Source organism: Bombyx mori, chromosome 18, assembly GCF_030269925.1.
Source record: "Bombyx mori chromosome 18, ASM3026992v2".
NCBI classification, from domain to species: Eukaryota; Metazoa; Arthropoda; class Insecta; order Lepidoptera; family Bombycidae; genus Bombyx; species Bombyx mori.
The window spans coordinates 5557184-5572119 of record NC_085124.1 but is presented as its reverse complement, the minus strand read 5'-3'; the positions used below and the strand labels follow the sequence as shown (position 1 = coordinate 5572119).

Here is a 14936-nt window from a genome sequence, read left to right as displayed (position 1 = left end):
CTACTTACTAATTAAAACGGAGTTAAGTGTTTGCGTCCGCGCTAAGCGGACCTTTTAACGTTTGAAAGGTTGCTTTTTTTCGCTTCCATGTTTTAGGTGCTTTGCTGGCGAACATATTGGTTTCGTTTTACCTGACGTTTTCCTGGGATCCGATTAAGCTATTAGAGAAACGATTTTATTTGCCGTTTTTACCCGCGGTCGTTGACCAAAATGAAAAAGGACTTTGTTCGATATAATTTCTGCGGAAAAAACATCAATTGTTGTAATTTTATCCTAAAACTAGCGGTCCGCTCCGGTGCCGCTCGGGTCTTTAACAAAAATTTCAACGATATTTGACGTTGTTTTATTTTTTTAAATAAGAGAACACTTATTGCGGCATAACTATAATAGTTAGACATATGCTCTCGCGACACTTTTTGTAAATAATAATGTGTTCTACAAAATCATAGTACATTATTTTATTCTATCATCAATAGTTTTCGCAGGGCACGCGATGTAAAGAATATTTTAAGTTAATAATCAACAAATGTTCACGATTGATTTCCACGGTGAAGGAATAACATCGTGTAATAAAAATGAAACCCGCAAAATTATAATTTGCGTAATTACTGGTGGTAGGACCTCTTGTGAGTCCGCACGGGTAGGTACCACCACCCTGCCTATTTCTGCCGTGAAGCAGTAATGCGTTTCGGTCTGAAGGGTGGGGCAGCCGTTGTAACTATAATTGAGACCTTAGAACTTATATCTCAATATGGGTGGCGCATTTACGTTGTAGATGTCTATGGGCTCCAGTAACCACTTAACACCAGGTGGGCTGTGAGCTCGTCCACTGATCTAAGCAATAAAAAAAAAAAAAAAAAAACAAACAAACATATCTTTCCTCTTTAGAATATTACTATAGAGACAACACGGCGCTACAACTTTGTTTTCGTGGTTTTTGTTTTATTTAATAACATGCTTACCACTTTATTTCCTATAGCGACGGTTTTAAGACTAGTTGCATCTATTTCTTTTTGTAGCAGAACACATCTACAGACTTACACTGTAAGGTGCAAGGCAGAATCGAAACAAAATAATCGAGAACAAACATTCATTATTTACAGAACAAATTGTAGAACATTTGTCCGTGGGCGTAAAAGAGATTCAATGTAACATGTCATTAGGGGGTCGTAATCCCCTAATTATGACGATTGACATGAAAGCACCATCTGTGGCGGTCGAGAGGTGTCGGATGACTGGATCCGAAGTGTCAAAGTTAAAAGCTGGGGACGCGTTTATTGTTCTACAAAAAAATATGTTGAATAAGAAGACTTTGATAAGGAGATATTCCATAAGAGATTTGTGATAATGAAATGTTATTAGATTAGTAGTATGGTTTGCAACAAAAACATCAAAAACATCTTATATACCTACACATAAAATTGTCATTGTAAATCATTTAAAGTCGAATGCATTTTCCGAAAAAACTGGTGCTTTGTTACTAGCCATAGTTATAGATCTATATGTGCCATATCTAGTAATATACATATTTGTAAGCCGCATGTTAACAAAATTCCGATACTCACTATCTCCAGCACACACACGTCTTAAGTGAGCATATATATATATTTTTTTATAGTTAATTCAAGTAAACTATTTAATTACTTTTCTGTATGGAGTAGGTATAAAATCTAATAGGAAATATGATTAACATTTTTAAGATTTCAGTTAGTAATAGATAAGCTGTTCTGACATATAATGTGTTCATGTTTTTCAATAAAATCATAATTGTCAATAGTCAACATATTTCACTTGAATAAAGAATTAAAGTTATTTGTTGTGCACTCGAGTGAAGGGCTGGACCACCTCTGGAGCGCCCGAGGGCGCCTAGCCCTCCGACCATCCATATGTCTCCTTCCACTAATAGATTTATAATTGACACAAATGCCGCAAATCCACGATCGTCATTGACGTCATTTAATTTTCTGATAACATTTTATGTTAGGGCATTTATTTCATAGGTCTAAATAACTTGTATCATTGGTCTAAATACCTTATAATTTTTGCTTAAACAAAGCTATAATTAAAACTTTTTCGAATGCTTTTCTTTGGTTCATAAATTTCAACCAATTTCTAATGCGAAGCAATCTTGTGTTTCTATTTTACGGGACAGTAATTCCTGTTGATTTTCTTTTAACCTCATTTATCAAGTGGCCACTTTTAAATGAACAAAATTATCAAGCTGTTTTTAAAGTATTCTAAATACAGTTTTAAATTATAGTCTTCTGAGATCGCGGTAATGGAGTAGTTGTTGCTACTAAAAAAAATCACACGCATTACGCCTAAATTGGTTACAAATAATGTGCGTAAATCCAATGAAAAACTTAAACATTGTTCGTGATAATTTATAAAATACCTTGATTTCGCATTCTAGCGATGAAATTTTTATTAAATTTATTATTTATAATATTTTTTTATTTTTTTTATTACAATTTTGTATCGATCAAAACCTTAGTCTCAGCAGCTCTTATCTTTTAATACTTTTCAATTTATTGCAAATGTCGCATTGTCGACTTTTTAAAGTGTCATCTGATACAAAGGGGTACGTCCGTACAATAGGTTTACGGGATTTGTAGGTGCCGTCACTACAATGAACACTCCATTATGTCGAGTACATTCCTACTGTGGATTACTATGCGCATATTGGTTAGTTATTAAGGAGATTATTGTTTTTTTTTTCTATTTTTTATTATCACAGGTTTTTATCACAGATCGTACTTGATTAAACTTTAATTATTTTTGATTTGATGTGTTATTCTTTGGTAATGTTTTTTTATTATTAAATGGCAGTCCGACTCGTGGCCCATTTAGCTGCTATTGAAGTCTACGGAAATGACAAACTTGCATGCCTCCATGTTGTACCGTTAGATATTGTAATAAATAATTCACGCGCCATATGATATTTCTGGTAAGTATGTTTCATTTCAGAAACCTGGAAGTTTATGTTATAAAATCTTAGAATATTCTTCTAAAATTTTTTCTGGTGTAAAGTGAAAACTGATACGTAATGATCTAGCAATAGTCACCAATTGTGAAAGCGGCAGTGACGTCATAAACCCAATTTGAGGTATCATTTTCGATGATATTTTTTATTACCATACGTAATCAGAGAAGCTTATTTGGACCTATAAATGATTTCACAAAAGCTTTTTTCTTTCTAATCTTATTTGTTATTGCATTTAAAGTGATGTAGAAAATAAAAAAATAGAATATAACACAGAATTATTTCTTACAATTTCTTACATTACCACGTTCATTGATTGAGGCATTGAAATATGCTAGAATTATAACGGAAACTTAAATATGTCAATTGATAAATTCGTGTTCGTTGACAATTGCTTCCGTGTTATTTGTTGTAAAGGGTTCTCTGTACTTGAATAGGCAGGTGCGAATCACACGCGACCGCCACGCGACTAGGTACGTCAATGGTTACATTTTGAGTGTTAAATCCCCTGGACCCATGGTTTACTCTTTAATCCTAACATGTGTTTGTACTGTATGTATTATTTAATATGTTATGAAGGAAGCCGAGTATTATATAAATGGTTTGATATGATATTGAACTTTTCAATTTAGTAAATTCAGTCATCATCTTTTTTTTTCATTCTCAGTTTCGGTGTTATCCTCAATTAGATTAAATTGAATGTTAAATACGTAATAATAAATTATATTGTTCAGTCGGAATGTTGTTTGGAATTTACAATACATATTTGATTTTGACACAAAAAGTCAAAGTCAAAAATGACTAATCCCACCTTTGAATCCGGATTTACTGATTTTTAATAAATATAGATAGATTGGTAGTAGTAACTTTACCACCAGTAAATTGCTAATAGATGCCGCTAAATTTACCACTGGTACACTGTGGATAAATTCAAAAGCCTAGACGGTAGAACAACAGTAATCGTTGAGCATAAAATGCGCCCGCCGTAAACTAATCAACTTTTCAGCGATAAAAATCGATGACACTCTGTCCCAACTCTAATAAATAGACCGCAAAACAAGAAAATAAAGCAGTGGCTTAAATTGGAGCATTTCCGACTGTCGCACAAAATTAAATGACATAATTTTATAATGTCGGGCTCTTTTTTGCGAACGAACTCTAGATATGCAAAATCGAACGCGCCATGTTTTAAAAGATTAAATCATTCTATATCGAAAAAAATTATCTCAAAAAACAATTATTAGTTGCTTTTCATCACATCGATTCATAAAAGTGATTATTAAAAATTCATATTAATATGTAAATCTGAGATTCAAAGGACATGGGCCATTTTCGGCCCAGCTACTCGTGCTCTCAAGGACATTAATGAAATATCTATAGAAAAAAACATTTCATATTTGTTGTAATATAAAGTATACTCGTAGTAATATAAATAATACTAGAGGTCCCGCAGTAGTCGAAATTCGACTATAATTAATTGCAATTGTAAGTTTGTACACTATTTTGATTGTATTTTATATTTCTATAATCACAAATTTCGCCAAGACTACACTATAAAAAATATTAACAAAGACAAATAATATTTAATCTATTTTCAATTTGACCACAGACGTCAAGAACAAAAGTTTGACGATAAATAGTATGCATGCGTGTGTGCGTCAAATACATGGTATGTAGTGTGTGTAATGTTTTCTTTATTGATTTAATGTATCTTTTATGCATTATTTTTAAAAAATATTAGCATTTTGCACTTCTTCTCTATATTCTCTATAAGTGTGGAAAATTTCATACTCCTCCGTCCGCAATTTTCGTAAAAAGGGATACAAAGTTTTTGCTTCACGTATTAATATATAGATTTAAGCTGATGATGAAGTTAAAGTGTCAGTGTATTGACAGTAAAATCATATGTTACAACCTAAAATTCTTATTTTATTTTTTAAATATCTCTGTATCCCTTTGAACAATATCGATTTTAATTTGTTGATTATAAAAGGCATATATAGTCTGTTATATAAACTTCATTACTGTCCTTGAACTTCGTTTAGTGGGCCGTGCAATGTATGGAGAGTGGCTCATGTCCTTTGTTTCGATGAAGTAGGATTACCGCTGCCAACAATAATAGCTGGGTCACAGCCGGTGCAAAGGATTTTTCTAAATTTCCACAGACAAAATCTCCATTGGTAAGGTATTTACATTATTTAAGAGATCATTAAGTAAAGAGCTAGTAAAAGTGAATTCGGCAACGGCAATAACTGGTGAGATAGTGAAAAGGAAAAACTTGTATCATATTGAATAATTTCCTGAAGTAGTCTCCGTGGGACATACAGGAGACCTTACAGAGATACTGCAAGTCCTTCTGCAACTTCAACGGTTTCGATCTGTGAGATCTATTCTGATTCAATCCGTTCGACTTTGTAGGATGTGAAAAATAAGTGCCTAGTTATTTGGGAAGTTGGCGCGAGCAGTTCCAAATCTTCGCGAGGTTCTGCGCTTTTAAAAGTTAAAGTCACTGTCTTTATCTAACGTGATCTACTCTCTCGTCATTTTCAGGAAGCATTTGCGTAGCAAAATTTTCTCCAAGCGACACCTAAGCTCGACCTTATTCAATTTATTTACAGAAAGAATCTAAATACTATCTAAATGGTGAGTTAAAGTGAAACTTGAAACTGGGGCATGACGATTAGGATTCTTCCATGCAGCGGATGTGGAAACTTGGCAGGACGTTTTCACACATGTGTGGATTGCATGTGTTTGATTCACAAGGGGATTCTGTTTAATTTTCACTTTTTTTTTCGCTTAGATGGGTGGACGAGCTCACAGCCCACCTGGTGATAAGCGGTTACTGGAGTCCATAGACATCTACAACGTCAATGCGCTATCCACATTGAGATATAAGTTCTATGGTCTCTAGTATAGTTACAACGGCTGCCCCACCCTTCAAACCGAAACACATTACTGCTTCACGACAGAAATAGGTAGGGTGGTGGTACCTACCCGCGCGGACTCACAAGAGGTCCAACCACAGTAAATTCGTAATTCGTAATTTTGACTATAATTAAACTATGCTAAAAACAATTCATAATTTCAAATAATTATAAAAAATAATGACAAGTAATCGTTGATATTGTTTGTTATTTTCACAACAAATTATTTAAATTCAAATATTAATAAATAGTCTTTCATCTATAACACCAGGATTCGGCGTAGAATGTTCATGTTCGTGAGTACTGTATATATTCAATGCACATTTAGTACGTGTATCGTACATGCCCGAACTGGAAACCGAAGTCGCTTGAAAATTCAGCCTTCGCTCCCGGCACCACGGAGGGTTGTACAAACTAGGGCTGTCACGACATTACCGAAATTCAAACGAATATTAGGACTACAACAGTTCAGCAGTGCTAGTTTATGAAAACAATGTATAGACTTTGTGTGTTAATTTTATTATCCTAATAGACTAGTTATGCATTAAAACTATTTTTACTATTTAATCCCGCGTTTTTAATTTCATTGTCTTCATTGTCATCTATAAACAGTCGATGTCGCCCTAAACACGTCAATACGGATCCTCCCGCTCCATTAACGGTGCTTTTATGTACCACAAGCACCGGTCACCGTCCTCGGCGAACCCGTTGCATACGACGAAGGACTCGACGAGTAAATTAACCCATAGAAGAGAATTGATGACTAAACTACCTCCACTGTTCTACTATAAATACGAGTGACTATTTTCGCATAAAACCCCATAGACCCAGCCCACTGAGTTTCTCGTCGGATCCTCTCAGTGGATCGCGTTTCCGATCCAGTGGTAGATTCTGCGAATCACTGCTCTTGCTAGGGCCAATGTTAGCAACAATTCCGGTTTGAGCCTCGCGAGCTCACCTACACGTTATGGTGAAGCTGAAATAGCCTCTTAAGGTTATCAGCATGGGTAAGAAAAAAAGTATCTTATATGTTCATATCAGCTCCAGGCTGAGCCCATGCTCGTCCACCTGTCTTGGTTAAGCTGGAAAAGCCCCTCGGCCACAACTAACCCTACTTTTCAAAAAAAAGCACTTGCTGAGTTATGACTTCAATTTTCAGCAAAAAAAATGGTAAGCAACTATTCAGTTTGCGGGAAAGATACAGCATATTCCAATGATCGTGATACCTCGTTCAATATCAAATCCACGCGTATCAGAACATAACTAGCCGATTTAAATTATTCGTTCAAAGCACGTATGACTTTTAATAATTATTCTATTCTCTCAAATTGATAACCACGACATCACTCCACTAATTGTAACGCTAATTTGTCCCATTATATATATCTGTGGTAAAATCTTCTTCCATAGCTCTCGAGGTCAGAAGGGTAAAATCAATTATTTTTCAATTGTTTAATAAGGTTAACAGCCATTATGACTATAACATAATTTTGATGATCGTTTTGTTTATTGTAGGGATGTAGACGCATAGTGAATAAATATTTGAATTCAAGAATGAATATTTTAGTGTGTTTTTTTCTATAATATATGTCTAATTACTATTTGGAATGGATCGTTCACGTTGATACGAATATGGTATATGTTAAATTGGCATGCCATCATACAATAAGAATATAAAATATTAAAGTAACAGATATACGAGGCGCGTGGCAACCCTAGTTTTTGGGAAGGTATGGGGTCAGCGGGCGAGTGCGGGGAGAGGTCGTTAGTGACATTTCGTATTCATGACGTCACCCGCGGGCCGATTGTTTGCGATATTACTAGCCTAATTGAAATTGTAATTATACGCACATATTCCGGGCAGCAGTGTCTACGTGTTACTTAGCGGGTTTTGTTAGGACAATGAAGTAATTGAACTGTGCTAGACTAGTATTGAATACTGAATTAGATGGTAAAGATTTGATCATTTGAATTTATATTAATCAGGAGATATTGAATGGTATGTGGTCATTTTTTATTTGTTCATGAACTATTTATCAAATTGAAGACAAATAACTGTTACCTTGTGAACAGATGATAATATATAGAGATATGTACATAGTTCATATTGCATTCAAAGCTCTCAGCGTGCTGGAATTGTCTTTACAAATATTTTAAAGGTGAAAGTTTTTATGTTGGGATGTTTTATTTAATCCCGCAAATATTACTGAATGGAATTGGATAAATGTTTGTACAGAGATAGTTTATAGTCTAAATTAGCTCTCTCTCTACATGAGCTTTCGTCTCGAAGCTCTGTTACAAAAATCAGCAAGTATACAATGAGTTTTTATTCAGGTTGCCATTCCATCAAATCCATCAAATAGCCTCAGGGCGACCTCGTGTTTGTTTTTCTGTGTCATTGTAACTGAATGAAGAGCTATTCTGTTGACGTAACCAATATTAGCACCATTGACGCTGTCTTTCACGTATTTTCTTTGAGATATTTGAATTATTTGCCTTTGAAATCTTTTCTCATATTATTAGGGCTGGAGGTAATTGCTGCGGATGTCATGAACCGCCAACCGCATTACAGACCAATATATCTTACAGAACTTCGGACATGTTGGTAGGAAGGACGAAGACAACCTTGAAAAACTGGTGATTACTGGCAAAGCGGAAGGAAAGAGAGGGCGGGAGCGCAGTCCGATGCGTTAGTATAACCAGGTCCGCATCACCCTCGATTCCACCGTCTACGAGGCTCTCAGAGTAGCCGAAACCAGGATGAGATGGCACAGCATTGTCAGGACGAAAGTCATGGATGGAGGGGGTCATGACCTTCAAGCACGAGGAGTGCGACTGGAGGGGAAGATTGTTAGTGCACCTATTAATCGATTTTAAAGTATTAAAATATCGGTACCCATTCGTATTTATGATCGATTTAAATGAATTTGAAGTCGTCGTGGCCTAAAGGATAAGACGTCCGGTGCATTCGTATCTTGCGATGCACCGGTGTTCGAATCCCGCAGGCAAGTACCAGTTTTTGTAATGAAATACGAACCTAACAAATTCTCACGATTGACTTCCATGGTGAAGGAATAATATCGTGTAATAAAAATCAAAACCCGCAAAATTATAATTTGCGTAATTACTGTGGGTGGGACGTCTTCTGAGTCCGCACGGGTAGGTATCACCAACCTGCCTATTTTTACCGTGAAGCAGTAATGCGTTTCGGTCTGAAGTGTAGGCCAGCCGTTGTGATTATACTGAGATCTTAGAACTTATATCTCAAGGTGGGTGGCGCATTTACGTTGTAGATGTATATGGGCTCCAGGAACCACTTAGCACTAGATGGGCTGTGAGCTCGTACACCCAACTAAGCAATAAAAAAAAAATAAAAAAAAGAGAATCTACGAGAACCACCGCAGCTTTTTAAAAACACCGCCGATCGCCCACCTTCGTTACATTCTCCATCTCCTTATATCCTCATCTACTCCGTCATATATTGGTTGGGGAAAAAGTTTCTTCGCATTTTTTAAGAAAATTCACACCATTTTTTAATATAATTTATTTATATATAATTTAACTAAAGAATGTAGTTACCATTTTGTTAGATAGCTTTTTGCCATCTTGTGGGTAGGAACATGATCCCATTGCTATACAAACTTTGGGGCTTCTGATCAAAATACCGCGACAATTGGTTTTGGCAATCCTCTCGTGATGTTAATCTGACACTGCCTAAAGAATTCTGAAGAGACTGAAACTGGTGGAAATCTGAAGGTGCCAGGTCAGGACTATACGGACGGCGGATGCATTAACACATCCAAGCCAAGCTCTCTTAATTTTTGCTGAGTGGCTAAAGATGTGTGAGGTCTAGCGTTATCATGATCAAAAACCACACCCCTTCTGATGATTAATTTCGGCCGCTTTCTCTCAACATCTTGTTTTAATCTCATCAGTTGTTCGCGGTAGAGTTCAGGATCGATGATCCTCCCTGGTGGTAACAGCTCATAATGAATAATGCCCTTCCAATCCCACCACACACATAGCATCACCTTGTTGCGAGTTAACCGGGTTTCGCCACAGTCTGTGAAGCCTGAGCGGACTTTTTCGGACGTTCTTGTCGTACGTAATCCACTTTTCATCACCAGCTATCAGCTTCTTCAAAAATGGTTCGGTTTCATTACGTCGTAATAAAGAATCACAAATGAGTACACGGTTCATTAGGTTTATTTCAGTGAACTCGTGAGATACTCAAATATCGAGCTTTTTTGTGTACCTAGTTTTTTCAAATGCACCAAAATTGTTTTGTGGTCAATTCCCAGTTCTTCAGCTACGTTGTAACTACTGATATGCCAAACTTGCTCCAAATTTTTCAAAAATGGCATCCATTTTATCCGTAATAGGGCGACCAGAGCGACGTGCATCTTTGACATCAAAATTTCCGGACTGAAAATGCTTAAACCAAATTTGTGCTACTCTCACAGACACTGCACTAGGTCCATAAACATCGCAATTTTTTTTCCTGGCTTGCGTTGCATTTTTACCTTTTTGGTAGGAAAATTTTAAAATTTATCGAATTTCTTCGTTAGATACACTCATCTTGATAGTACGAAAAATAAATAAAATCACACATTTTCCTAATTTGAATTTGGAATTATCTTCTTTAAAATTTAAACTTTTAATGATACCAAAACCAGCGAGATACAAATAGTATACCAAAGAAATTTTATTACAAGTTCATACATACTATAATGGGAAAAGACTTTTTCCTCAACCTATTATACTATTTCTTCTATCGCAAGTGTATGAGCGTTCGAGTTTTTTTGCTATAAATTGACAGATTTCGATACATTTCTCTTAGCGACGAAGCTATCAAAATATTTTCTTTATTATAACTTTTCGCAGACGAGGTTACGGCCAACCAATAGAAAAGAGGTCATCGTCGCTAATGGACACAAGTCCGCTGAGGTTCTTCATCAAACCTCGTTTGAAGAAATCCTTATCATCACGCTCAGGAAATACTGTGGAGGCAAGTTCATTCTCAAGCCAGATGGTATATAGCATGTTATGTGGAGGCTATAGCAAACAATTCTTCAGAGCACTCCCCCATGTCATACACAGTACACAACACCCAGAGAACTTAAGTCCCTCTGTTGGTTCAGAGGTTCCAAGCGACACAAGAAAACGGAACTATTAACAGTCCGAACGGCTCTCTTCTGTTTGGAGTCAAATATTATATGGAAGCTTTGACCTAGCGATGAGAGCCGAACTTCACACGAGCCGTATATTATGATCTGTAATGCATAAGTCTTCGTCCCAACGAATGGTTCCCCTTGGTTCGGTTGAGGATTAGCAGTATTTAACTCTCCAAATTACCGATACTAAATACAACCCGTAATGTCGATCATAGTAATCCCAATTCCATCGAAAGGTTGCAGGAGACTCCTAGGTATTACGATCGTAAGGCCCTCTAGTGGATACTTTAAAGGCATCAACTGTCAACATTTAAAATCTTCTCAACGGCTAAGTATTTCCGTTGATCACGAATCAGTCAGTGAATCAGGACAAGTGATTGTGTTAGTATATTTGATTTGTATATACCGCAAATTGAACGGATAATTAAATAAAAACTAAAATAATTGAAGAATCAATTTTTTTTATCTGTTTTTTTTTTTGTATTTCAATGAATTAGAAATGATTCTTTTATTCGTTTCAAATTCTTTTCCTTAATGTTTTTTTTTTTATATTTAAGTAATCTTTTAATAAGGCATGTGATTAACGAAAGTTTTTTGTTATACATTTGATCGTTTCAAAACTGGATTCGATTGGTGAAAAACAAAGGTTACTAGTTTTGTTTAATGTCTGGTTTTTCATTTTATATAAATTGCTTTTATAATAATTGCATTTTATATAGTTGCTATATCCATATTTTCGCGTAAACAAATCGATCAGTCTCCGGAGAGGTGGCTGATGTGTCTCCACGTTCGTCACGTTGCACGCTAATTAATTTACTATAGCAATAGTCCGAAAATACATAATATTAAAAACAATTTTTTTTTTGAGGTAGATACTCACGCGCGACTTCTCTTACGTTGCGGAAATAAGTCAAAAACGTTTTTGAACCATCTTCCAACATCACACAATAACAATCGGTTAACTTTATCGAACAATTAAAATAAGCAATCAAATAAGAAGCAATAATATACTATATACATAAGCAAACTAATAAATTATCATTTTTATTTATTAAGAATAAAGTATTGATAATTGGTAATATTATTATTTTTTGTTTTATATCATGCATTACGATTCATTAATTCTTTATGTTGACTTCTAGCAGAGTTGTTGCTGACAGATATACTTAGTCTGGCCATAAATACTGTTACAAAGGAAAACAAAAAAATATATATGGCAAATAACATTTATTACTTTTACAGTGCGTTAGTTTAATACATAAATATAAATTATTTAAAGTATAAAAAGCTTATTCGAAGTAGTCTCCGTTGGCTGCAATACAGTCCTTTAAACGTTGAGGCCAGTTATCAATAGAAGCACGAACTCTTTCCATGGGAAAATTTGTCACTGCCAATCGTACGGATTGTTTTAGGGACTCCAAATTATCATGACGTTTAGAGCAAGCTGTACTCTCTAAAACTGAACATAAATCATAATCCAGCGGATTAAGATCGGGACTAGACGACGGCCAGCTTGATCTTCAGCTCTGATGAAGTTCGAAACGTTCGTTTCCAACCAAGACTGCGTAGACCGAGCTTTATGACCTGGCGCCGAGTCTTGCTAGAAGGACCATTCTTGATTATAGAATATGGTGTTGTTAAAGGGGCTTCACTACTTTCTCAAGAATGGTATCTTGATACACTTGTTTTGATACCTTTTTCACAAAAGTATGGCCCAGTCACTTCTTCATAGCTAATACCCCACCAAACCATCACTAACGTCGGATAGTGCCCATGTTGCACTCTGTCGACTAATTGGGAAGCTTCCTTAGAGCTTTGAGCATAAATACGGTCATTTTATTTGTTAAAATGTTGTCCATTGTAAAAAAATTCTCATCCGTAAACAAATTTTTTCTATGACCTCCCTTTGCGTACCGCTTCAGTAGTTGTTTCGATTTTACCACCCTATTCTAATTTAAATTATCAGTTAAGAAATGACCAGTACGTCTCTTATAGGCTGCAAGTCCTAAGTCATCTTTTAAAATACGCGACATGGTTCTAGGTGCTATCTTCATCTCCCGAGATAAAATATTTTGCTTTCGAACAGGATTTCTTCGAATTCATTCCCTTACTGCTTTGACCACCTTTTTCGTACGAACACTACGTGGACGGCCAGATCTTTTTCTGTCACAAACAGAGGAGGTCTCATTGCACCTATTAATAGCCCGGTACACAAACATTTTACTAATACCAAGCGTATGGAGAGTTTTAAAAATTGCATTTGGCTCCATACCTACTTTGTGTAATGCAATCACAGCGATTCGGTTGTCTTTATCACCCCACTCCATTTTAATATCGCAAAATATTGTACAATGTATTGGCGCCAAAATGAGAAAACTCAATGAGCAATCATATAAAAATGACAGATTCCAAATTCAAATGTAATATTTTGTTTATTTTTAATTGTAACAGTATTAATGGCCAGACTAAGTACATACATATATATAACTTTAAATATATAGACTCTTTAGATACTTAAAGCCGAAGGTCTTGATGAGATTATCATCGTTTGTTGTTTGTTATGGAGATTACACTGCACGGAATAAAGGTCGTTGAGTTTGTTTTGTCGGTTCATCTTAGATCTGTAGCTCTTCTTAGTAAAGTAGACTTTGACTTTCAATAAAGAAGTTTAACGCCAAGCGAATTGAAATAAAATATTTTAAATTTTCATCGTAAAAATACCACGATAGAACCAAATAGTACTAAGTAATTCTTGAAGTTCGATGTTAGTAAGGTATGTAAAGGTACCTGTTATCAATATACCTGTGTTGTCATGCAAGGATCTACTGAGTGGAGGTGCTGGAGGCGTGGCGGCGTGTTCCCCTCCGTACAGACCGCCGAATTCTTCCGCCGATGATGAAGAAGCGTTGCTGCACTTACGGCTCTTGTCGGGCGTGTATTTGCTCTCGCCGCCAGAAGTGAGGAACTTGGCATCCGCCTGGTGTTCGTCCAGCAAGCCAGGTACACCGAGCAATCCTCCCACCAGGTTCGGCCGCAACTCCTCCATGATCTTAGAGCCTTGTCCGCAGCCACCGCCACCCGTGAAGTTGAGTTGGCGGCTGAAGAAGGCCGGGAAGATGTTGAACTGCTGCGGGTCCGGCAGGGCGGCGAGAGGCGGCGCGTGAGGCTCGCCGGCCCCCGCGCACGCCGTGCTCTTGAACTCCACCGTGCTGTGGCCGGCGCGCTGGCTTAGCGAGCAGCGCGGCTCTCCCGCGTTCTTCACTTCGACTTCGTTACACTCGCCGTCGCCGTCGGCTCGGCTCCGACGCTCACTGACTAACCACATTATAGTGACGTCGTGCGACGCGTATCGGCCGCGCCGCCCCGCGCGTTAATTGTTCGCGACTGCGCGACAGAAACTCACGTCGCCCGCCCAGGGGTGAGACAGAAACAGCCTGCGCCCGTCCCCGTAATCGATGTAAAATCTTTATAGGGATGCTGCGTCTCGTTCACCCTCGTCGCGAGACGCGTAGCAGCGGGGGCGGGCCCATGGGGCGGCAGGATCGTCCGTCGCTTCTGATTGGCGGCGTCCGACTCGACGCCCGCACCGCTCCGGGCGAGATACGCTTTTCTTTGTTTTATTGTCCCACGGCTTCTCGTCGATCTTGCGTTTAAAGTTTATGCATTGCACCATGTTTTGTTTCACAAAACGTAAAATCATGTATGGAATTCTTGAAGCAAAACACGCATTCTTTTAGAGAATTCAAAGACGTTATTTGTGTGTGTAAATAACTTTGGTTGTTAATATAAGAGTTTATAATAATAAATTATTTAAATATATACATCGTATTCTAATATGAAGTATGAAAAACAAAC

The 14936-nt window shown here is 37.0% G+C and overlaps 1 protein-coding gene and 1 long non-coding RNA gene across 3 annotated transcripts in view; one reads left to right on the top strand and one right to left on the bottom strand.

Annotated features, from left to right (window-relative positions):
- LOC101742548 (homeobox protein unc-42) overlaps positions 1-14495 on the bottom strand; it is a 33365-nt gene extending 18870 nt beyond the window's left edge. For both annotated transcript variants that reach the window (XM_021349403.3, XM_012692022.4), the window contains exon 1: positions 13884-14495. In XM_021349403.3, coding sequence (XP_021205078.1) covers positions 13884-14406 — 523 coding nt within the window. In that variant the 5' untranslated portion in view covers positions 14407-14495. The remainder of the gene's footprint in view (positions 1-13883) is intronic.
- LOC101740683 (uncharacterized) lies at positions 4869-6474 on the top strand. The gene is made up of 3 exons (XR_209851.4): positions 4869-5163; positions 5534-5626; positions 6179-6474. It is a non-coding gene; the product is annotated as an uncharacterized LOC101740683 (long non-coding RNA).
- Positions 14496-14936: the final 441 nt, after the last annotated feature.